The sequence below is a fragment of the Halichondria panicea genome, chromosome 9, assembly GCF_963675165.1.
Source record: "Halichondria panicea chromosome 9, odHalPani1.1, whole genome shotgun sequence".
Lineage (NCBI taxonomy): Eukaryota > Metazoa > Porifera > Demospongiae > Suberitida > Halichondriidae > Halichondria > Halichondria panicea.
This window is the reverse complement of record NC_087385.1, coordinates 6626601-6648031: the sequence shown is the minus strand read 5'-3', so window position 1 is coordinate 6648031 and position 21431 is coordinate 6626601. Positions and strand designations below refer to the sequence as shown.

Sequence of the window (21431 nt, the reverse complement as noted above, 5' to 3'; positions counted from 1 at the left end):
GAACACCATTTGAAACAAGTTATTCAGTAGAGGTCAGGGGAGGGGAGTCAACATGTAATAGTGAATAATAAAATAATATTAAATGAAGATTCAGTCTGTTGTGTGAATGAATACAGTCTCTCGTCTGTGTAGTCCAAGGTCGCTAAGGGTTGTCAGGGGATCCACATCACACAGATTTCTTTGAGGAAATTGGGTGACTATTTCATGTTCAGTCTTGTCTATCCCCTTGGACTTGAGAAAAGTGAAGACCTCCTGCAAAATTCAATCACACGCCTTAATTTATAATTTCTACATTACCTGGATTGGATATGAGCTGACAAACTTCTGTTGGATTCTTTCCCCGTCCGGCAGCCGAAAGAGGACCAAATGTATGTCAGAGTTTGCTGTTTCGAATGACGTACTGGGCCCACCACTCTCCACTATTTCTGAGATATCCGCTCGCATCATCTTCCGTGGCAGCTCATCACACATTTCGCTATCGTCTCTGTTAGATAGTCTCTTTCTGCTCTCTCTTGCACCGTTAGTCAGGCCACTGTTCGATGTCCCACAGTGTTCTACGTCAAGCAATCTTGTGTCTGTTGATGTGCCACCCAGAGAGCTGCCAATATATTCCACATCCCCATTGCTTGAGCTGCTGAGAGACACACAGTCGATGTCACTGTCATCGCTGAACACAAGATGCTGCTTCTTCTGAGCTTCTTTAAGAGATGCTTGTATGGCCGCTTCTAATTGAGACTCCTCGCTGCTCACAGACACTATTTCCTGAGAGTGAGTGGGTGGGTAAACACGGAATAGTATTATTACAAAGCTATTATTACACGTAGTACCTGTGTTTTGCTGCCTGAGGGTAGGTTGTTAGTGTCGTATTGGTGATTGGAGAGAAATTGCAGGAAAGAGTCAGTGAAAGCAGACACAGTGAGTGAGCCCCAATCAGCCATCTTTTCTCCTGATGATAGGGGCTCACACAATTCAGACGTAAGTGTGAATATATGTACGTACCTGTCATTGGGTCAATGATGGCGATGTAAGGACAGCTGCCAACGTGATACAGCTGCTTGAACTTGAGACCCTCATCAGTTATACAGTACACCTAACAACACACACATAACAACACACACAAACATTACAAGACATTCCTTAGGCAGGCACAGAACAACTACTGTTTTCACATACCTGCCAGAAAATGAAGTGCTGACGAACAATGTCCTTGACATTGTGGTTGCTCCAAACATCTCTGTTGAGAACTTGAGAGGGAAACTCTTTTGAATCTTGAAGATTAACCAGGAGCCATTTCCTCTGATGTTGACCAGCCAGCTTTGCCTGTGTGTGGAGGAACATATAAAGTTTTGACCTCCGTGGCTGAAGGAAGATATAGGTACATGACCGTAACTATGGTTACCTCGTGGAATGTGCCATGGAACATAATGTCGTGAGGAGGTTTGAACAGTTCTGCCAGAGACTTCATTTTATTAGCATCTCCGCCTCCTCCAAACCTCCCTGCATGTGACAACACAGGACACAAGTCATGCGTGTACAGTGATTGTGTTACTCCATAGAAATCGATACAGTCTTGAAACATGCCTAGCCACCATTAACACATGTAGCCGGCCTATGACGTCAATTTTACCTGTATTTTGAAAATCTTGAAACGGATCAAACACAGTACGAGGTAATCTTCGAGAGTGTCTCATTATCCCTGTAAGTATGGGAGAGGGTAGTCTATAACACAGTGGGTGGGTGTGGTTCATGACTCACTGGGTGGAGTATTGTCCTCTATCAGCACACCACTCGACTGGGGAATGGGAGCACGTACACCGTGTCTGTATGAAACAGAAACAGATACTAGGAATGGAGAGTATACATCACATCGCTCTAGCCTGGTACATGTAATGTTATATATAGCTAGTACAGTGAAAGACTGACTGACTGGCTTACTTAGCTTCGTAACTGGTAGGACTAAGCAGCTCATCGCTAGTAGGTCCCGTGTCCCTGTCAGGCAGCCTGCTAGGTCCAGGGGTAGCTACAGATGAACTAGTACTGGGCCCTCCTCCCTCCATGTGCATGTTGACTGCTAACTCAAGATTGCCTCCACACGCTCCCAGAATACTCCTAGCCACATCAGTCGGTGCTCCAGTGACGGCTCTGAACTGTTCCACCTTAGAATCCATCATTCATCGCTGCTAGCTTTTTGTAGAAACTAAAAGGTTCATGGTACAGACAATAGGTAAAGATCATTACTGACATTAGCTTTTGACTATAATGTTAAACACAGTTTTCGGTTATCGACCTTTACCATTACAGAATCGAAGCTAAGGGTGCCAGGTTCGATTCATGTTTGTGCCACTTCTTCATTAATTTTGTGTTCCAAATTTTTTACTTATAGTCCTCTGCGAGAGATATCGATCATAAACCTCTTCCACAAGTCTCTGAGAATTGTAAATGTCGTCTCTTTCTCTTTTCTTGTACCGTCGAGCCACAAAACAAATTAATAAGAAACCAACCAAACTAATGACAGTTGTTACCGACCAATACACGACAGAGCAGTATTCAGCTTTACAGGAATGTCTGAAGTAGTCTATGAAAATGTAACTAAACACTTCAGATGACAAGTATTGAAAATACACAAGACAAAAGAAGCGTCCTTTTGTGTAGGATGGTGATTGGGCACATACAAACTCCAGTACTGAAGTGAAATAGGCCCGGGTGAGCAAACCATTAATAATTCCGTACAAAATGCTACCAAAACTCATTATATCTTTTCCAAGACCAGCAAAATGAAGAATTGCTAATACTAATAGGAAGACGTATAAGGCAGTCAGGAAAAAAAAGTATTTTGAATTTGTTGCAAAATATTTGGCATTCTATGTCTGAGCAGTGGGTAGATAATGAACTCGTTCACTAGCGAGCCAATCGCAATCCACAATGGACCACTGTGTGACAAATTTAACAATTCTGCAGTACAAACTGTCATTCCAAATGTTTCATCAGGTGGGTCCACAATTATTGGATTGGCTAGTACCAATAGACAAATCCACATAGGTAAGAAAAGAGTTAAAATTCCAATAATAGTTTTAACATCTTCAACTTGCTCGGTGGTGAAAGGACCGCCATACTTTGTCTTACCCAGGTCAATTCTAGACGGTATGTCTTCCTCCCAGTACGTGAAAGCACTGCGATTGAGGGGAGCCTTGTGCTTGGCTGCAAACTTGAGAACACGATAAATAGATCTAATGGTCTGAGGCTGGGCCTTTGGTTCAATTATCAACCACTTTGGAGCTAAGAGAAAAACAGATATCAAAATAGCACTTGCACACGATACTATGAATAAGACCAACAACTCATTAAAAATAAGCTTAGTATGGGCTTCGTCAATACACCTTAGGTAAACAGACTGAAATACAGTGCCAATCCAGGTGCCTAAACCAAAGCTCAAGAGATACCATGAGATAAAGCTGCTGATACTCTCAGAGGAAACATCGGGAAGCTGCTCCAAACCCACTGGAATGCTAGCAGCCAGAAAGCAAGCATAGCCAACACTAAAAACAACAAACGATACACAATCAACGATAAATTTGTTGTCAGTAGTTATGACGAGTGCATCTGCTGCCAATATTCCTATACAGTATATCACTGATGCTAAGAAATTCAGTACAAATCCACCCTTGATTATCTTATACTTTCCAAAAGAAGTATCTGACAAACTTCCCGAGACAAGTGAAGCAATAAGAAAACATACCGGAGCGATAATAGCCAAGGCATGAGATAGTCTGTTGCCTGAAATATGAAAGGTATTACCGTAAGCCTGGAGAATCGAGCCAAAAACAATGGACATTAACAAGGTCCAAAAAATGACTAAGAGAGCCCCCTTGGAATAGAACCATCTAAGTCTGCACTTGCAACTCTTTGGATAACTCATACTTGGTAAACTAGCTGAACTGTAGCACTTCAACCTAGCTATCTGCTATAGCAGTATAGAGGGGGGATGTGGTCACAGGCATCCAAAATATCTTAACATAATTATTGCTACATTCATAACAAGGAAACAGAAAATACATAATTATAATACAGCCCCAAGCAAAGAGTGATGGGGGAGTATATATGGTGACAATGTTTATTCGTCAACTCATGAGCAAATTGTACACTGAAACAAAACAAGTTAAGTCAACAACAAAAATAAAAAATTGTTCACAGTTTCTATGCAATGCCAGGCAGTTTATCTTAGAGCCATGATTGACCTGAGACAACAGCTCCAGATTATATTTTCCTCCAGCCTTGCTCCCATCTCTGACAACAAGTTTGCTAACACACAATCTCCTATCATCTCCTCCCGAAACAACAAACTGTTCAACAATCTTTGAGTCCGACTTTGAGATCTCTATGGCACAAGTACACGATATACTGGCACTATGCAATTCCGACGCACACAATAACTCCGTATCTCGCCCACTCTTCATGGCGTACACACATACAGTCCCATTTCCTAATCCACACACGACTATGGAGGTTGAAGGGAATACATCCAGAGTGTGAACCATGGGAGGATTAATCGCATAACTGCCAAAGTTTGAATTAGAGAGCTCGTTCTGGTTCAGTGAACACAACGGACGGCCACGGTTGAAGTCCCATCGAATAATTTTACAATCCAGACCACCAGACAATATTTCCCACGGCTTTCGGGGAATGAACTTAACGGTTGAGCAAATATTATCGTGAGCAGTCAGTGTCTTAACAACTTGGTAAGAGCTGGTATCGATGAGCTTTATTTCTCCAGAATCATCACAAGCACAAATCAAGTTCCCCTTTGCATTTATTGACAGTTGGTTGATCTCGTCCTTATTGTGACAAACTTGATGTAGATGCTCAGTGAGATTTTGACGATCATAAAACAATATACAGTTGTCGAGAGAGAATATGAATAAGGTTCGATTATAGCAGTGGTTGCTTCACATAATTATGGCATTTACATCTCCTTCAGTTGGGGTGATTAATGTTCCGGTTTTGTTCCACTTTGAGTCATCCTGAGTCCTCATCCAAACGTTAAGCTTTGAGTCATGACCAGTGAACACAGTGTACACAGCGATTATGTAATGACACAATGCTTAACCATTTCTTTTTCAGAATCTGCTCCCAGGAAATGGATCTTCCTATTAAACAAGTGGACTGATAGAGACTGGTAAAGAGCTTCATTACGCCTGATACTATGTGCATATAATTATATGTAATTAGTATAGTATGGTCATGATATGGTATGATTGCCTTCATGCATGCGTCTGTTAATCACTACAAGATCTAGTTCAGTCTATAAAAGATCTGATGCGTTTAGCTTTATCTTTTTATTATGTCGTATGTATGTATATTATTGTACATACAATTCAATTTATGTTTTAGACCATGGATTCAACTGCTTTTACACAATGTGTATGGATATGTACTAGTTATGCTTTATCCACAGCTCTGACTATTTTGATCAGCATCTGAAGCTCTAAAGATGAGACAATACAATTGTAATTAAGTGGTGTCCTCCGAACTTGGGTATACGGTGGCTCATAAATTAGGTGGATTATCTTTTGCCCTTGTTTCAATCGCTCTCCTTAGCTTGAATCCTTCATGTTGTGTTAACACTATGATCCTTGTGTTTGCATGCGTATTTATTTGCTCGTAATGTTTTTATTTAATTTGCTTATAGTACGACCCCCCCAACCAACTGCGAGCTACATGAATTAATTGATTATACTAATCAGCCTCTCCAAAAACCAACTGTGAGCTTATCATGTATAATAATTTATGTTGCTTAAGCCTTTGTACTATTTTATCCCGGGAGGGGAGGGGGATTGTATAGTTTAACATTTTTCAACAGCCTTATAACTTAGTTGACAAATTGAATATCGAATGATCTGACGTCAACAGTGTACTGAAGTATAATTATTGCTGCATTATAATGAATGTTGTGCCTGAATGTCTGCATGTTGCTTATGCCTCTCTGCATGTTTCGCTTCGTATAATGTCGTGTTACTAAATAAATGATTGCCTCCATACGGTGTTCCAGAAGAGGAGCAGATCTGATGGCTTGTTAAATTATTATGGCTTGCAATTGTTGAATATTAGTATTTTGTATTCTTGTCAATGATAATTAAACATAAACAAGTGATGATGTAGTTCATATTTGGAGGCCCCCTCCATGCACCTCACAGTGACTGCTGGGACATCTTTGTCATCATTCTCCTCAACCGGCTGCAGTGGCGAAGAGAGGGGAGGGGGGGGGAACATTGTCAACAATTGTTTAACAAAGGGATAGAGGCAAACATTAATTAGCGTAGGACATTGCTGATGGGTCAGTATAGATCTATACTTCTACAATAACATACTAGTCTTAAGGGCGTATAAAGAGAGGGCATGCAACTCAATATTAGTCCCAACGTGCAGCAGAAAATAGTACCCATTGTGCTAAGGGCAAAATAAATCACCATTAGCTAGACATGATATGTAGCTGGGCGTGGCCTGTCCATTTAATGAATGGCCAGGGCATGTAGATCTACATGTAGAATCTATAGGTACCAGACAATAAGTATAGATAAATTAGCTTATGACTGTAAGCACAGTTATTAGTTATCATGTTTGATGTCACTTTTAACATTACATTTTTTATTAAACTTTTTTGATGGCTTAATTATTCCTTTGCGAGAGGTATCGATCATAAACCTCTTCCACAAGTCTCTGAGAATCATAAATGTCGTCTCTTTCTCTTTTCTTGTACCGTCGAGCCACAAAACAAATTAATAAGAAACCAACCAAACTAATGACGGTTGTTACCGACCAATACACAACAGAGCAGTATTCAGCTTTACAGGAATTTCTGAAGTAGTCTATGAAAATGTAACTAAACATGGCAGAGGACAAGTATTGAAAATACACAAGACAAAAGAAGCGTCCTTTTGTGTGGGATGGTGATTGGGCACATACAAACTCCAGTACTGAAGTGAAATAGGCCCGGGTGAGCAAACCATTAATAATTCCGTACAAAATGCTACCAAAATTCATTATATCTTCTCCGAGACCAACAAAATGAAGAATTGCTAATACTAATAGGAAGACGTATAAGGCAGTCAGGAAAAAAAAAGTCATTTGAATTTGTTGCAAAATATTTGGCATTCTATGTCTAAGCAGTGGATAGATAAGGAACTCGTTCACTAGTGAGCCAATCGCAGTCCACAATGAACTAGTGTGTGACAAATTTAACAATTCTGCAGTACAAACTGTCATTCCAAATGTTCCATCAGGTGGGTCCAAAATTATTGGATTAGCTAGTACCAATAGACAAATCCACATAGGTAAAAAAAGAGTTAAAATTCCAATAATAGTTTTGACATCTTCAACTTGCTCGGTGGTGAAAGGACCGCCATACTTTGTCTTACCCAGGTCAATTCTAGACGGTATGTCTTCCTCCCAGTACGTGAAAGCACTGCGATTGAGGGGAGCCTTGTGCTTGGCTGCAAACTTGAGAACATGATAAATAGATCTAATGGTCTGAGGCTGGGCCTTTGGTTCAATTATCAACCACTTTGGAGCTAAGAGAAAAACAGATATCAAAATAGCACTTGCACACGATACTATGAATAAAACCAACAACTCATTGAAAATAAGCTTAGTATGGGCTTCGTCAATACACCTTAGGTAAACAGAATGAAATACAGTGCCAATCCAGATGCCTAAACCAGAGCTCAGGAGATACCATGAGATAAAGCTACTGATACTCTCAGAGGAAACATCGGGAAGCTGCTCCAAACCCACTGGAATGCTAGTAGCCAGAAAGCAAGCATAGCCAACACTAAAAACAACAAACGATACACAATCAACGATAAATTTGTTGTCAGTAGTTATGACGAGTGCATCTGCTGCCAATATTCCTATGCAGTATATCACTGCTGCTAAGAAATTCAGTACAAATCCACCCTTGATTATCTTATACTTTCCAAAAGAAGTATCTGACAAACTTCCCGAGACAAGTGAAGCAATAAGAAAACATACCGGAACGATAGTAGCCAAGGCATGAGATAGTCTGTTGCCTGAAATATGAAAGGTATTACCGTAAGCCTGGAGAATCGAGCCATAAACAATGGACATTAACAAGGTCCAAAAAATGACTAAGAGAGCCCCCTTGGAATAGAACCATCTAAGTCTGCACTTGCAACTCTTTGGATAACTCATACTTGGTAAACTAGCTGAACTGTAGCACTTACCTAGCTATCTGCTATACCAGTATAGAGGGGGGGTGGGGTCACAGGCATCCAAAATATCTTAACATAATTATTGCTACAATTCATAACAAGGAAACAGAAAATACATAATTATATAGCCCCAAGCAGAGTGATGGGGGAGTATATATGGTGGCAATGTTTATTGTCGACTCATGAGCAAATTGTACACTGAAACAAAACAAGTTAAGTCAACAACAAAAATCAAAAATTGTTCACAGTTTCTATGCAATGCCAGGCAGTTTATCTTAGAGCCATGATTGACCTGAGACAACTGAGAGGCAAAACACATACATATTATAAGTCATAGTGACATCTTCATCACTTTTATAGATTCACAGTATAAGTCGACAATGATTTTAAGAGTATCTGGGATAGGGACTAGATCTAGGCATTTCAAAGGACTACAAAATCAATGCATGCATCTTTATCTTTAAATTGTAAAAACGCACAATCAGATTAAAGTTTGAACACTCAAACTTACGTATATAGCTATCAAAACAGGCCAAAAGTCTCATCTAGAAATTCTGGTTTTACTGCCATCTTCGTTATACATACAATGTCATTTGAGACTAAGTGCATTAATTGCTACTCAACCCACAGACAACATGCACTCAGCACTCAATAGCTCATTAGACATCCCTTTGCCATAGTCGTAACAGGTGCTCCCTTTTTGGAGAATGGGGGAATCCCCTTCTGGAGTCTGGTGACCACCACCTTCAGGTCCGAGCCGTCTCATCGCTCAGTTGCAGGGCATAGTTCCAGGGGGACCCGGGCATGACCTGAGTGTTAGTCTCTGCTCTCAAACTAATAACCAAACTATTTTAGTACGTAGCAACCGATTGGTAATCATAATAATCACCCTCACCCTCTGTTAATGGCAGTAATTATTATATGGGGGGGGGGGGGGGGGGGTAGTCTGGGGGCCAGACCTAATAGCTCTATTCTATCACATAGACACTATTCTATCACATACACACTATTCTATTCAACAACACTTGTAGTTAGCACATGCAGAAGCAGTGGACAACAATCAGCTTTATTGCATAAGCCACTAATTAAAAGCCAATAAAAATGCACACAAGGTAAATGTGAAACATGTGTGTACATGTAAGTATCACCACTACTAATTGACACACAGATATACATGTGTGACATATCACTGCAAAAGCTTAATTACTTCAGAGATATTGAATCAGCCGATACATGACAGCAGAGTTATGTTAGCTATCAAAACAGACTCATTTTACTATGATAGCCCATACTTTTTCTTCAAAATGGGCCCCAAAGATTTAAGCACACTATTTGATAGAGCTATGAAAAAGCTACAAGATACACAATATACAATCTTTTACCTAATCTGTACAACAACCGTCATCGTACATGTATCACATGGAGGGAACCCGCCCACTCACCTGTGTGTGTACTCTATAAGTGGGAGACACTCTTGTGGGCGGTAGGGACTTGTAGATTGAGCTGTAGTGGTGGTTGCCGTTGTGCACCTTGACGTGAGCAATGGGGACTTTGACAGCTGCTGGTTTGCGTCATTCTTGTTGTATTGTCAAATTGAAGGAACAGACAAGCCAGCATGGCTAGGGTCTGGATGTCGTGGAGCTTAGCAAAATGGTTGAACCTAAGGAAGGAGGAGGGGGAGCGGTTAAAATACTTGTATCTACTGTATAATTATGAATAGCACATTCAATTATCTATCCCTGCAATCAACATTAATTAGTACTCCAGTATCTACTCGCTGGGCCTGGCCATTTAAATAGGTAAAGATCATTAATATGCAAAGCTACAAACAATGAAGTGGATCAATTATGTGGGCGTATAATAATAACAACATGTACAATACACACACGTCATTATATAAAAGGGGGGGGGGGGCAGTAGATGAGATCTACATGTAAAATCTAGGTACCAGACAATAATTACAAGCACAGGTATTAGTTATCATGTTTGATGTCACTTTTAACATTACATATTTTGTAAACTTTTTTGATGGCTTAATTATTCCTCTGCGAGAGGTATCGATCATAAACCTCCACAAGTCTCTGAGAATCGTAAATGTCGTCTCTTTCTCTTTTCTTGTACCGTCGAGCCACAAAACAAATTAATAAGAAACCAACCAAACTAATGACAGTTGTTACCGACCAATACACAACAGAGCAGTATTCAGCTTTACAGGAATGTCTGAAGTAGAGTATGAAAATGTAACTAAACACTTCAGATGACAAGTATTGAAAATACACAAGACAAAAGAAGCGTCCTTTTGTGTGGGATGGTGATTGGGCACATACAAACTCCAGTACTGAAGTGAAATAGGCCCGGGTGAGCAAACCATTAATAATTCCGTACAAAATGCTACCAAAATTCATTATATCTTCTCCAAGACCAACAAAATGAAGAATGGCTAATACTAATAGGAAGACGTATAAGGCAGTCAGGAAAAAAAAAGTCATTTGAATTTGTTGCAAAATATTTGGCATTCTATGTCTGAGCAGTGGGTAGATAATGAACTCGTTCACTAGCGAGCCAATCGCAATCCACAATGGACCACTGTGTGACAAATTTAACAATTCTGCAGTACAAACTGTCATTCCAAATGTTTCATCAGGTGGGTCCACAATTATTGGATTGGCTAGTACCAATAGACAAATCGACATAGGTAAGAAAAGAGTTAAAATTTCAATAATAGTTTTGACATCTTCAACTTGCTCGGTGGTGAAAGGACCGCCATACTTTGTCTTACCCAGGTCAATTCTAGACGGTATGTCTTCCTCCCAGTACGTGAAAGCACTGCGATTGAGGGGAGCCTTGTGCTTGGCTGCAAACTTGAGAACATGATAAATAGATCTAATGGTCTGAGGCTGGGCCTTTGGTTCAATTATCAACCACTTTGGAGCTAAGAGAAAAACAGATATCAAAATAGCACTTGCACATGATACTATGAATAAAACCAACAACTCATTGAAAATAAGCTTAGTATGGGCTTCGTTAATACACCTTAGGTAAACAGAATGAAATACAGTGCCAATCCAGGTGCCTAAACCATAGCTCAGGAGATACCATGAGATAAAGCTGCTGATACTCTCAGAGGAAACATCGGGAAGCTGCTCCAAACCCACTGGAGTACAAGTAGCCAGAAAGCAAGCATAGCCAATACTAAAAACAACAAACGATACACAATCAACGATAAATTTGTTGTCGGTAGTTATGACGAGTGCATCTGCTGCCAATACTCCTATGCAGTATATCACTGCTGCTAAGAAATTCAGTACAAATCCACCCTTGATTATCTTATACTTTCCAAAAGAAGTATCTGACAAACTTCCCGAGACAAGTGAAGCAATAAGAAAACCTACCGGAACGATAATAGCCAAAACACGAGATATTCTTTTACCTGAAATATGAAAGGTATTACCGTAAGCGTGGATAATTGAGCCATTAACAATGGACATTAACAAGTTCCAAAAAATGACTAAGAGAGCCCCCTTGGAATAGAACCATCTAAGTCTGCACTTGCAACTCTTTGGATAACTCATACTTGGTAAACTAGCTGAACTGTAGCACTTTAACCTAGCTATCTGCTATAGCAGTATAGAGGGGATGGGGTCACAGGCATCCAAAATATCTTAACAATTATTGCTACAATTCATAACAAGGAAACAGAAAATACATAATTATATATCCCCAAGCAGTGTGATGGGGGAGTATATATGGTGACAATGTTTATTCGTCAACTCATGAGCAAATTGTACACTGAAACAAAACAAGTTAAGTCAACAACAAAAATCAAAAATTGTTCACAGTTTCTATGCAATGCCAGGCAGTTTATCTTAGAGCCATGATTGACCTGAGACAACAGCTCCAGATTATATTTTCCTCCAGCCTTGCTCCCATCTCTGACAACAAGTTTGCTAACACACAATCTCCTATCATCTCCTCCCGAAACAACAAACTGTTCAACAATCTTTGAGTCCGACTTTGAGATCTCTATGGCACAAGTACACGATATACTGGCACTATGCAATTCCGACGCACACAATAACTCCATATCTCGCCCACTCTTCATGGCGTACACACATACAGTCCCATTTCCTAATCCACACACGACCATGGAGGTTGAAGGGAATACATCCAGAGTGTGAACCATGGGAGGATTAATCGCGTAACTGCCAAAGTTTGAATTAGAGAGCTCGTTCTGGTTCAGTGAACACAACGGACGGCCACGGTTGAAGTCCCATCGAATAATTTTAATCCAGACCACCAGACAATATTCCCATGGCTTTCGGGGAATGAACTTAACGGTTGAGCAAATATTATCGTGAGCAGTCAGTGTCTTAACAACTTGGTAAGAGCTGGTATCGATGAGCTTTATTTCTCCAGAATCATCACAAGCACAAATCAAGTTCCCCTTTGCATTTATTGACAGTTGGTTGATCTCGTCCTTATTGTGACAAACTTGATGTAGATGCTCAGTGAGATTTTGACGATCATAAAACAATATACAGTTGTCGAGAGAGAATATGAGTAAGGTTCGACTAGCAGTGGTTGCTTCACATATGGCATTTACGTCTCCTTCAGTTGGGGTGATTAATGTTCCGGTTTTGTTCCACTTTGAGTCATCCTGAGTCCTCATCCAAACGTTAAGCTTTGAGTCATGACCAGTGAACACAGTGTACACAGCGATTATGTATAATGACACAATGCTTAACCATTTCTTCTTCTGCCCCCAGGAAATGGATCTTCCTATTAAACAAGTGGACTGATAGAGACTGGTAAAGAGTTATATACTTCATTACGCCTGATACTATGCATATGTAATTAGTATAATATGGTCATGATATGGTATGATTGCCTTCATGCATGCGTCTGTTAATCACTACAAGATCTAGTTCAGTCTATAAAAGATCTGATGCGTTTAGCTTTATCTTTTTATTATGTCGTATGTATGTATATTATTGTACATACAATTCAATTTATGTTTTAGACCGTGGATTCAACTGCTTTTACACAATGTGTATGGATATGTACTAGTTATGCTTTATCCACAGCTCTGACTATTTTGATCAGCATCTGAAGCTCTAAAGATGAGGCAATACAATTGTAATTAATTAAGTGGTGTCCTTCGAACTTGCAGGTATACGGTGGCTCATAAATTAGGTGGATTATCTTTTGCCCTTGTTTCAATCGCTCTCCTTAGCTTGAATCCTTCATGTTGTGTTAACACTATGATCCTTGTGTTTGTATGCGTATTTATTTGCTCGTAATGTTTTTATTTAATTTGCTTATAGTACGACCCCCCCAACCAACTGCGAGCTACATGAATTAATTGATTATACTAATCAGCCTCTCCAAAAACCAACTGTGAGCTTATCATGTATAATAATTTATGTTGCTTAAGCCTTTGTACTATTTTATCCCGGGAGGGGAGGGGGATTGTATAGTTTAACATTTTTCAACAGCCTTATAACTTAGTTGACAAATTGAATATCGAATGATCTGACGTCAACAGTGTACTGAAGTATAATTATTGCTGCATTATAATGAATGTTGTGCCTGAATGTCTGCATGTTGCTTATGCCTCTCTGCATGTTTCGCTTCGTATAATGTCGTGTTACTAAATAAATGATTGCCTCCATACGGTGTTCCAGAAGAGGAGCAGATCTGATGGCTTGTTAAATTATTATGGCTTGCAATTGTTGAATATTAGTATTTTGTATTCTTGTCAATGATAATTAAACATAAACAAGTGATGATGTAGTTCATATTTGGAGCCCCCCTCCATGCACCTCACAGTGACTGCTGGGACATCTTTGTCATCATTCTCCTCAACCGGCTGCAGTGGCGAAGAGAGGGGAGGGGGGGGGGACATTGTCAACAATTGTTTAACAAAGGGATAGAGGCAAACATTAATTAGCGTAGGACATTGCTGATGGGTCAGTATAGATCTATACTTCTACAATAACATACTAGTCTTAAGGGCGTATAAAGAGAGGGCATGCAACTCATATTAGTCCCAACGTGCAGCAGAAAATAGTACCCATTGTGCTAAGGGCAAAATAAATCACCATTAGCTAGACATGATATGTAGCTGGGCGTGGCCTGTCCATTTAATGAATGGCCAGGGCATGTAGATCTACATGTAGAATCTATAGGTACCAGACAATAAGTATAGATAAATTAGCTTATGACTGTAAGCACAGTTATTAGTTATCATGTTTGATGTCACTTTTAACATTACATTTTTTATTAAACTTTTTTGATGGCTTAATTATTCCTTTGCGAGAGGTATCGATCATAAACCTCTTCCACAAGTCTCTGAGAATCATAAATGTCGTCTCTTTCTCTTTTCTTGTACCGTCGAGCCACAAAACAAATTAATAAGAAACCAACCAAACTAATGACAGTTGTTACCGACCAATACACGACAGAGCAGTATTCAGCTTTACAGGAATTTCTGAAGTAGTCTATGAAAATGTAACTAAACATGGCAGAGGACAAGTATTGAAAAGACACAAGACAAAAGAAGCGTCCTTTTGTGTGGGATGGTGATTGGGCACATACAAACTCCAGTATTGAAGTGAAATAGGCCCGGGTGAGCAAACCATTAATAATTCCGTACAAAATGCTACCAAAACTCATTATATCTTTTCCGAGACCAGCAAAATGAAGAATTGCTACTACTAATAGGAAGACGTATAAGGCAGTCACAAAAAAAAAAGTCATTTGAATTTGTTGCAAAATATTTGGCATTCTATGTCTGAGCAGTGGATAGATAATGAACTCGTTCACTAGCGAGCCAATCGCAATCCACAATGGACTACTGTGTGACAAATTTAACAATTCTGCAGTACAAACTGTCATTCCAAATGTTCCATCAGGTGGGTCCAAAATTATTGGATTAGCTAGTACCAATAGACAAATCCACATAGGTAAGAAAAGAGTTAAAATTCCAATAATAGTTTTAACATCTTCAACTTGCTCGGTGGTGAAAGGACCGCCATACTTTGTCTTACCCAGGTCAATTCTAGACGGTATGTCTTCCTCCCAGTACGTGAAAGCACTGCGATTGAGGGGAGCCTTGTGCTTGGCTGCAAACTTGAGAACACGATAAATAGATCTAATGGTCTGAGGCTGGGCCTTTGGTTCAATTATCAACCACTTTGGAGCTAAGAGAAAAACAGATATTAAAATAGCACTTGCACACGATACTATGAATAAGACCAACAACTCATTAAAAATAAGCTTAGTATGGGCTTCGTCAATACACCTTAGGTAAACAGACTGAAATACAGTGCCAATACAGGTGCCTAAACCAAAGCTCAAGAGATACCATGAGATAAAACTGCTGATACTCTCAGAGGAAACACCGGGAAGCTGCTCCAAACCCACTGGAATACAAGTAGCCAGAAAGCAAGCATAGCCAACACTAAAAACAACAAACGATACACAATCAACGATAAATTTGTTGTCGGTAGTTATGACGAGTGCATCTGCTGCCAATACTCCTATGCAGTATATCACTGCTGCTAAGAAGTTCAGTACAAATCCACCCTTGATTATCTTATACTTTCCAAAAGAAGTATCTGACAAACTTCCCGAGACAAGTGAAGCAATAAGAAAACATACCGGAACGATAGTAGCCAAGGCATGAGATAGTCTGTTGCCTGAAATATGAAAGGTATTACCGTAAGCCTGGAGAATCGAGCCCAAAAAAATGGACATCAACAAGTTCCAAAAAATGGCTAAGAGTGCCCCCTTGGAATAGAACCATCTAAGTCTGCACTTGCAACTCTTTGGATAACTCATACTTGGTAAACTAGCTGAACTGTAGCACTTCAACCTAGCTATCTGCTATAGCAGTATAGAGGGGGAAGGGTCATGATCACAGGCATCCAGCTACAATTCATGCATAACAAGGAAACAGAAAATACATAGTTTTATACAGCAAAAGAGTGATGGGGGAGTATATAGATAAGGTGACAATGTTTATTCACAATATTAAGTCAACTCATGAGCAAATGTACACTGAAACAAAACAAGTTAAGTCAACAACAAAAATCAAAAATTGTTCACAGTTTCTATGCAATGCCAGGCAGTTTATCTTAGAGCCATGATTGATCTGAGACAACAGCTCCAGATTATATTTTCCTCCAGCCTTGCTCCCATCTCTGACAACAAGTTTGCTAACACACAATCTCCTATCATCTCCTCCCGAAACAACAAACTGTTCAACAATCTTTGAGTCCGACTTTGAGATCTCTATGGCACAAGTACACGATATACTGGCACTATGCAATTCCGACGCACACAATAACTCCATATCTCGCCCACTCTTCATGGCGTACACACATACAGTCCCATTTCCTAATCCACACACGACCATGGAGGTTGAAGGGAATACATCCAGAGTGTGAACCATGGGAGGATTAATCGCGTAACTGCCAAAGTTTGAATTAGAAAGCTCGTTCTGGTTCAGTGAACACAACGGACGGCCACGGTTGAAGTCCCATCGAATCATTTTACAATCCAGACCACCAGACAATATTTCCCACGGCTTTCGGCGAATGAACTTAACGGTTGAGCAAATATTATCGTGAGCAGTCAGTGTCTTAACAACTTGGTAAGAGCTGGTATCGATGAGCTTTATTTCTCCAGAATCATCACAAGCACAAATCAAGTTCCCCTTTGCATTTATTGACAGTTGGTTGATCTCGTCCTTATTGTGACAAACTTGATGTAGATGCTCAGTGAGATTTTGACGATCATAAAACAATATACAGTTGTCGAGAGAGAATATGAGTAAGGTTCGACTAGCAGTGGTTGCTTCACATATGGCATTTACATCTCCTTTAGTTGGGGTGATTAATGTTCCGGTTTTGTTCCACTTTGAGTCATCCTGAGTCCTCATCCAAACGTTAAGCTTGGAGTCATGACCAGTGAACACAGCTCCATCTTGAGAAACACATATAGATAGAGTCTCATTAGTGGATTCGTCTTTAAGCTTGCTCCAAAGATGTGTACTTAGTTTTTCTGCACAGGCCATTGAGATTTCTCTAATTCACGCACACCACCTTGGGCAATTTACACTGAGGTCACGAGCTGAGGTCATGAAGAGTGTCTCCCACGTGTACCTACGTTCAACCCTACTTCTCTTTACCAAAGACATCAACTTCATCTTACTGTGTCGTGCGAATCCTTAACAATGATCATCTACAAGGACCTTGTATCTGGTGAGCAAAGATGTCTTTCATATATAAAAGTTGTCATTATCGATTTTACAGGAGCGGAGGTGTTGACCGACTCTTATCCGTGTGTAGAGTTATTTGATGGAGTGCTGTATGAAGTTACAGGAAAGGTTTGTTTTGATACTAACATTTAATGGCACCAAGTGATTGCATTTGTCTACATTGGGCTATTGGTATCCACAAGTCTGTACGTCATGTTTACTAGATATTCATATCGTGTAGCTAACCACTGAGACTACTGACATTGACGATAGCTTAATTGGTGGTAATGCAAGTGCCGAGGCAGAACCCGGTGAAGGTGGGGCCGAGTCTTCGTCTAAATCCGGCATTAATATTGTATTTGCCAACAAGTTAGAGGATGTAGATATGACAAAAAAAGAATTCAAGACCTGGCTGAAGGTATAGTACGTTGTATGTGTGCACACGTGTAGTAGTAGGATTGCAAGAGATCATCTTGTTATATGTTATAGTGTTTATTGTGATGTGATATTGTATTCAATTTTCAGAACTACTCAATTGGCATCAAGGCTCGTTTGGCAGGGAACCCTCGTCTCGAGACATTTGTTAAAAATGGGACGGATGCAGCAAAAGTAATGTTCATATTTGAAACCCTACACTTGCCGAATCAAGTGTCATATGCGACGCTAATGTGAAGAAGGGGTTAGGTTAGGGTTAGCTAAGGCATATAAGTATTAGTTTTGTTTTTTCCACATCCGATACGGTACATGTGTATACCACGTAAACCAACTTACTACTGTTATTTCTGTGAGTGCGGTGTTAAACAGCCAGATTAGGCTGTGGTTAATTGTTCACTTGCTCTCCATCTATAATTACATTCTACTACATTTATAGCTAACTTCTCTCTCACAGAAATTACTCAGCATATTTGATGATTGCCAGATCTTTGTGGGTGAGAATTGTGTGTCACAGCAATTCGACAAACCTCCAGAGGGTCCGTGTGCCATTGTTCTGGCCTTGTATGAGCAGGATGGCAAGACAGTGAAGATGTATTACTGGAGGGACGGCCTCGAGGAAGAGAAAGCTGTACGTTGTATCTAACACATGCCTCGTTACACGTACCTAGCATGAGTATCAATAGGTATCCCACGTTAGTACTTGTTTATCGTAGAATTTGGTATAAACTGTGTCTACCAGAATTGAATCTATGATTATAATGATGATGTTTTTTTGCTTTTCTCTGCAGTAATTCAACCACAGATCAAGTGCTGAATATATATGCAGCTACAAACTCTATTTAGAAGTAATTTTTTATTCATGGAGGAATGTCAATGAGGAAGTTATAATTATTTAAAACATGTGAATTAGATGATGGGCGTAGTCTCACTGTGGGCGTATCTAGTAGTTTATAAACTTACATTGCATAAAGATACCGTATAGCGCGAAATTTTCGAGGGGCTTAATTTTCGTGGATTTCGTGGGTTAGCAATCCTACACGAAAATTAAGTCCACGAAAATCGTTCTTTACCTGCTATAACGTGCAAGATCTAAAGGCGTGGCTTCCGGTAAGCAGTCATTCCGCGAACATTGTGCAACGAAATGGCTTTTAGAGGCCAATCCACGAAATATAAGTGCCTCGAAAATTTCGCGCTATACGGTAGGTCAGATACAGCGACACAATGGCTGCAAAGTTACAGGGAGATGAGAGCATTGACGTTCTCCATAGGGATGGTAAACACTGAGCTACGTCCTGACATTATAATAGTGTTCTATCTCTGACAGTTAGTGAGGCTCCCAGTGATGCCTGGATGCCAGCCCCCCAGTCAGTGCCCTCAGGCTGTCCCCCAGGACTAGAGTATCTCACAACTACAGACCAGGTCATCGTACACCAAATAGTGGAGGTTATTGAAGGTTGGTACACCCGGCTTTGTAATACAAATTGTGTCCGTTGTATAGCGTCAACATGCTAATTATGAGTTGAGTACAATAATCATGCTTGTATTATATTGTTGTCTCACTGCAGCTGTGAGTGGGTTTGAGACGAAGAACATGTACAAAATAAAAAACGCCATGGGCCAAACTATGTACTCAGTGCTTGAAGGTGAGTCCTGTGGTTTATTCAACCTGCAGTTTGTTTTTCCCTTACCGATATTATATTTTCACCACTTTGGCTAAGCTGAGAACGTAATAACCTATCTTCGAGGGTACCATTCAACCTCTTTTTAATGACCTTTTATGCTAGCGGCTTACAATACCTTTTCTACAGAGTCTACATGTGTGATACGTCAATGTTGTGGGCACTCTAGACCTTTTGAGTTGGCCATTTCCAACGGCCAAGGCACAGAGGTAACCTTTGTGTGTAGATGTTCACAGGAATGGTTTGAACCCCTTCAAAAAGAGCACTGCTTCAGATAGCACTAGCTGTCGTTTGTTACTATGTAGAAGTTGATAAACTTCAATCTGAGAGTTTTCACTCTGCTGTATATACATCCCTATGTGATAATTATTAATAAATCCCTCCGTATTCATTGTATGCCTGTGTTTTCCCCTGGCAGGTAATGAGACTAGTGAGACCTTTTCGCTGTGACAACACACTTGGGTTCTGCTGTCTTCAAGAGCTAGAGGTCCAGTGTCCCCCCGGGGAGACCATCGGTTGGATCAAGCAGAACTGCTCCTTATTCTCACCTCGATTCTCAGTCACAGACGCGAGTGGACAAGTAGTGTACAGAATAAAAGGGCCGTGCTTCTCCTGCAAGTGGTGTGATGTGGAATTCCGGGTATTGGCAAAGTTAATTAGGCAAACACACACTTTGTACCTAAATAAACGATAGCATCACCCTCAAATATATTCTGTTAAGGTTGATTGTTAATTTTCTCAGGTCACGTCCTCTGAGGACAATGAACATGTAGGAACTATAACCAAACAATGGTCTGGACTATCTAAAGAGTACTTCAGTGATGCTGACAACTTTGGAATACTATGTGAGCAAATACTGTACAGCCTCTAATATTACTTTTGCGTTGTTTAATTAATAACACGGGTGGAATTTTTTGCTTTTCACTGCTCTCATTCACAGTTCCCAGTGATACGGATGTCAAGATGAAGGCAATACTGATCGGAGCCGTGTTCCTTATTGTGAGTGTGATTCATTGGCTGCCACGTTTATAATTATGTAATTGACTCTTTTCTTTTATTGTGTGCAGGACTTTATGTACTTCGAAAATTAATCATCCCAAGTCAAGTCAGTGAACCCACTCTGTTGTAGGAAATTGTTTTTGTACAGTGTCCTGTATAACGATGTGTCCTGTATAACGATGTGTCCTGTATAATGATGTCATGTATAAATTATCATGTGAGAATCATCCACAAAATAACTAGAGCACTAAAGTGCTAACCCTCGGCTGGTGACATGATTATAAAGAAACCAGAAGACTGATATAATGCAGTGCATATAGTGATGTTGTTATCATCATCATGCATGACTTGCACAGCAACTCAGGAGCAATAAAACTAAACCAGACTGGAGGCATGCTGAAACATTTGAGAACAGGTAGTAGTACTATAAATATATGCACTGTGGATTAGGATCACGGCAAAGAAGCATGGAGTCTCAGAGAAGTATGGCTCCAGGTCCTGCATGGATCCCAGTCAGCTAAAGCAAGCTTTCTGGTTTAGTGACCCTGTTCCAAAATTATTGTTCCTGGTATATACAGCTTTCTACTTTAGTGACCCTGTTCCATTGTTTCTGGACCTGGTACAGGATCACTTCAGTTATAAGTAACGCATGTGCAAGTTCTGTTCAAGCTACATTTTGCTCGCTTTTATTAGACAACGAAGCTTTAACACCGAAAGCTGCCACTATTAGAAGTACTGACTTGTTGTATGGAGGCTACCCATGCTGTAAACGCAGTGCTAGAGCATCCAGGTAAGCAGACCCAGTCACAAGCTTCTTAGCTTTTGCTCGTT

At 40.1% G+C, this 21431-nt stretch overlaps 5 protein-coding genes and 2 long non-coding RNA genes across 7 annotated transcripts; 2 read left to right on the top strand and 5 right to left on the bottom strand.

The window, feature by feature from the left end:
* Positions 1-3: 3 nt before the first annotated feature.
* LOC135341910 (UBX domain-containing protein 7-like) lies at positions 4-3966 on the bottom strand. The gene is made up of 9 exons (XM_064538594.1): positions 1936-3966; positions 1756-1820; positions 1628-1696; positions 1400-1497; positions 1174-1320; positions 1000-1090; positions 828-946; positions 298-762; positions 4-252 (listed from the first exon to the last, which is right to left on the bottom strand). Exons 1-9 carry the CDS (start codon positions 2169-2171, stop codon positions 91-93), a joined length of 1452 nt encoding a protein of 483 aa, XP_064394664.1. The 5' UTR covers positions 2172-3966; the 3' UTR covers positions 4-90.
* A 1912-nt stretch (positions 3967-5878) lies between these two features.
* Positions 5879-11891, bottom strand: LOC135342012 (uncharacterized). The gene is made up of 2 exons (XR_010396726.1): positions 9668-11891; positions 5879-6231 (listed from the first exon to the last, which is right to left on the bottom strand). It is a non-coding gene; the product is annotated as an uncharacterized LOC135342012 (long non-coding RNA).
* LOC135342013 (uncharacterized) lies at positions 8328-9078 on the bottom strand. The gene is made up of 2 exons (XR_010396727.1): positions 8737-9078; positions 8328-8526 (listed from the first exon to the last, which is right to left on the bottom strand). It is a non-coding gene; the product is annotated as an uncharacterized LOC135342013 (long non-coding RNA).
* A 100-nt stretch (positions 11892-11991) lies between the features above and the next one.
* On the bottom strand, positions 11992-12933 carry LOC135341256 (WD repeat-containing protein 53-like). The gene has a single exon (XM_064537767.1). It carries the CDS (start codon positions 12892-12894, stop codon positions 11992-11994), a length of 903 nt encoding a protein of 300 aa, XP_064393837.1. The 5' UTR covers positions 12895-12933.
* A 3300-nt stretch (positions 12934-16233) lies between these two features.
* On the bottom strand, positions 16234-17333 carry LOC135341947 (WD repeat-containing protein 53-like). The gene has a single exon (XM_064538640.1). It carries the CDS (start codon positions 17302-17304, stop codon positions 16270-16272), a length of 1035 nt encoding a protein of 344 aa, XP_064394710.1. The 5' UTR covers positions 17305-17333; the 3' UTR covers positions 16234-16269.
* A 4-nt stretch (positions 17334-17337) lies between these two features.
* LOC135341989 (translationally-controlled tumor protein-like) lies at positions 17338-18828 on the top strand. Its single transcript, XM_064538682.1, has 6 exons — positions 17338-17491; positions 17543-17616; positions 17729-17905; positions 18013-18096; positions 18377-18550; positions 18711-18828. The coding sequence occupies exons 1-6, from the start codon at positions 17464-17466 to the stop codon at positions 18711-18713; spliced, it is 540 nt and encodes a 179-aa protein (XP_064394752.1). The 5' UTR covers positions 17338-17463; the 3' UTR covers positions 18714-18828.
* On the top strand, positions 18828-20824 carry LOC135341979 (phospholipid scramblase 2-like). Its single transcript, XM_064538672.1, has 9 exons — positions 18828-18896; positions 19125-19195; positions 19247-19375; positions 19488-19565; positions 19731-19810; positions 20020-20241; positions 20344-20446; positions 20542-20600; positions 20669-20824. The coding sequence occupies exons 2-9, from the start codon at positions 19144-19146 to the stop codon at positions 20690-20692; spliced, it is 747 nt and encodes a 248-aa protein (XP_064394742.1). The 5' UTR covers positions 18828-18896; positions 19125-19143; the 3' UTR covers positions 20693-20824.
* The last annotated feature ends 607 nt before the right edge of the window (positions 20825-21431 follow it).

Excerpts from the sequence above, each read along its gene's own strand:
- LOC135341910 (XM_064538594.1), bottom strand. The coding sequence starts at position 2,171 with ATGATGGATTCTAAGGTGGAACAGTTCAGAGCCGTCACTGGAGCACCG. Across the intron at positions 1,821-1,935 it reads CCTACCAGTTACGAAGCTAA|ACACGGTGTACGTGCTCCCA; the intron begins GTAAGCCAGTCA and ends TGTTTCATACAG. Across the intron at positions 1,091-1,173 it reads AGCACTTCATTTTCTGGCAG|GTGTACTGTATAACTGATGA; the intron begins GTATGTGAAAAC and ends GTGTGTTGTTAG.
- LOC135341256 (XM_064537767.1), bottom strand. The coding sequence starts at position 12,894 with ATGAGGACTCAGGATGACTCAAAGTGGAACAAAACCGGAACATTAATC.
- LOC135341947 (XM_064538640.1), bottom strand. The coding sequence starts at position 17,304 with ATGGCCTGTGCAGAAAAACTAAGTACACATCTTTGGAGCAAGCTTAAA.
- LOC135341989 (XM_064538682.1), top strand. The coding sequence starts at position 17,464 with ATGATCATCTACAAGGACCTTGTATCTG. Across the intron at positions 17,617-17,728 it reads TGTATGAAGTTACAGGAAAG|CTAACCACTGAGACTACTGA; the intron begins GTTTGTTTTGAT and ends CATATCGTGTAG. Across the intron at positions 17,906-18,012 it reads AATTCAAGACCTGGCTGAAG|AACTACTCAATTGGCATCAA; the intron begins GTATAGTACGTT and ends TTCAATTTTCAG.
- LOC135341979 (XM_064538672.1), top strand. The coding sequence starts at position 19,144 with ATGGCTGCAAAGTTACAGGGAGATGAGAGCATTGACGTTCTCCATAGG. Across the intron at positions 19,566-19,730 it reads TATGTACTCAGTGCTTGAAG|AGTCTACATGTGTGATACGT; the intron begins GTGAGTCCTGTG and ends CCTTTTCTACAG. Across the intron at positions 20,601-20,668 it reads TCGGAGCCGTGTTCCTTATT|GACTTTATGTACTTCGAAAA; the intron begins GTGAGTGTGATT and ends TATTGTGTGCAG.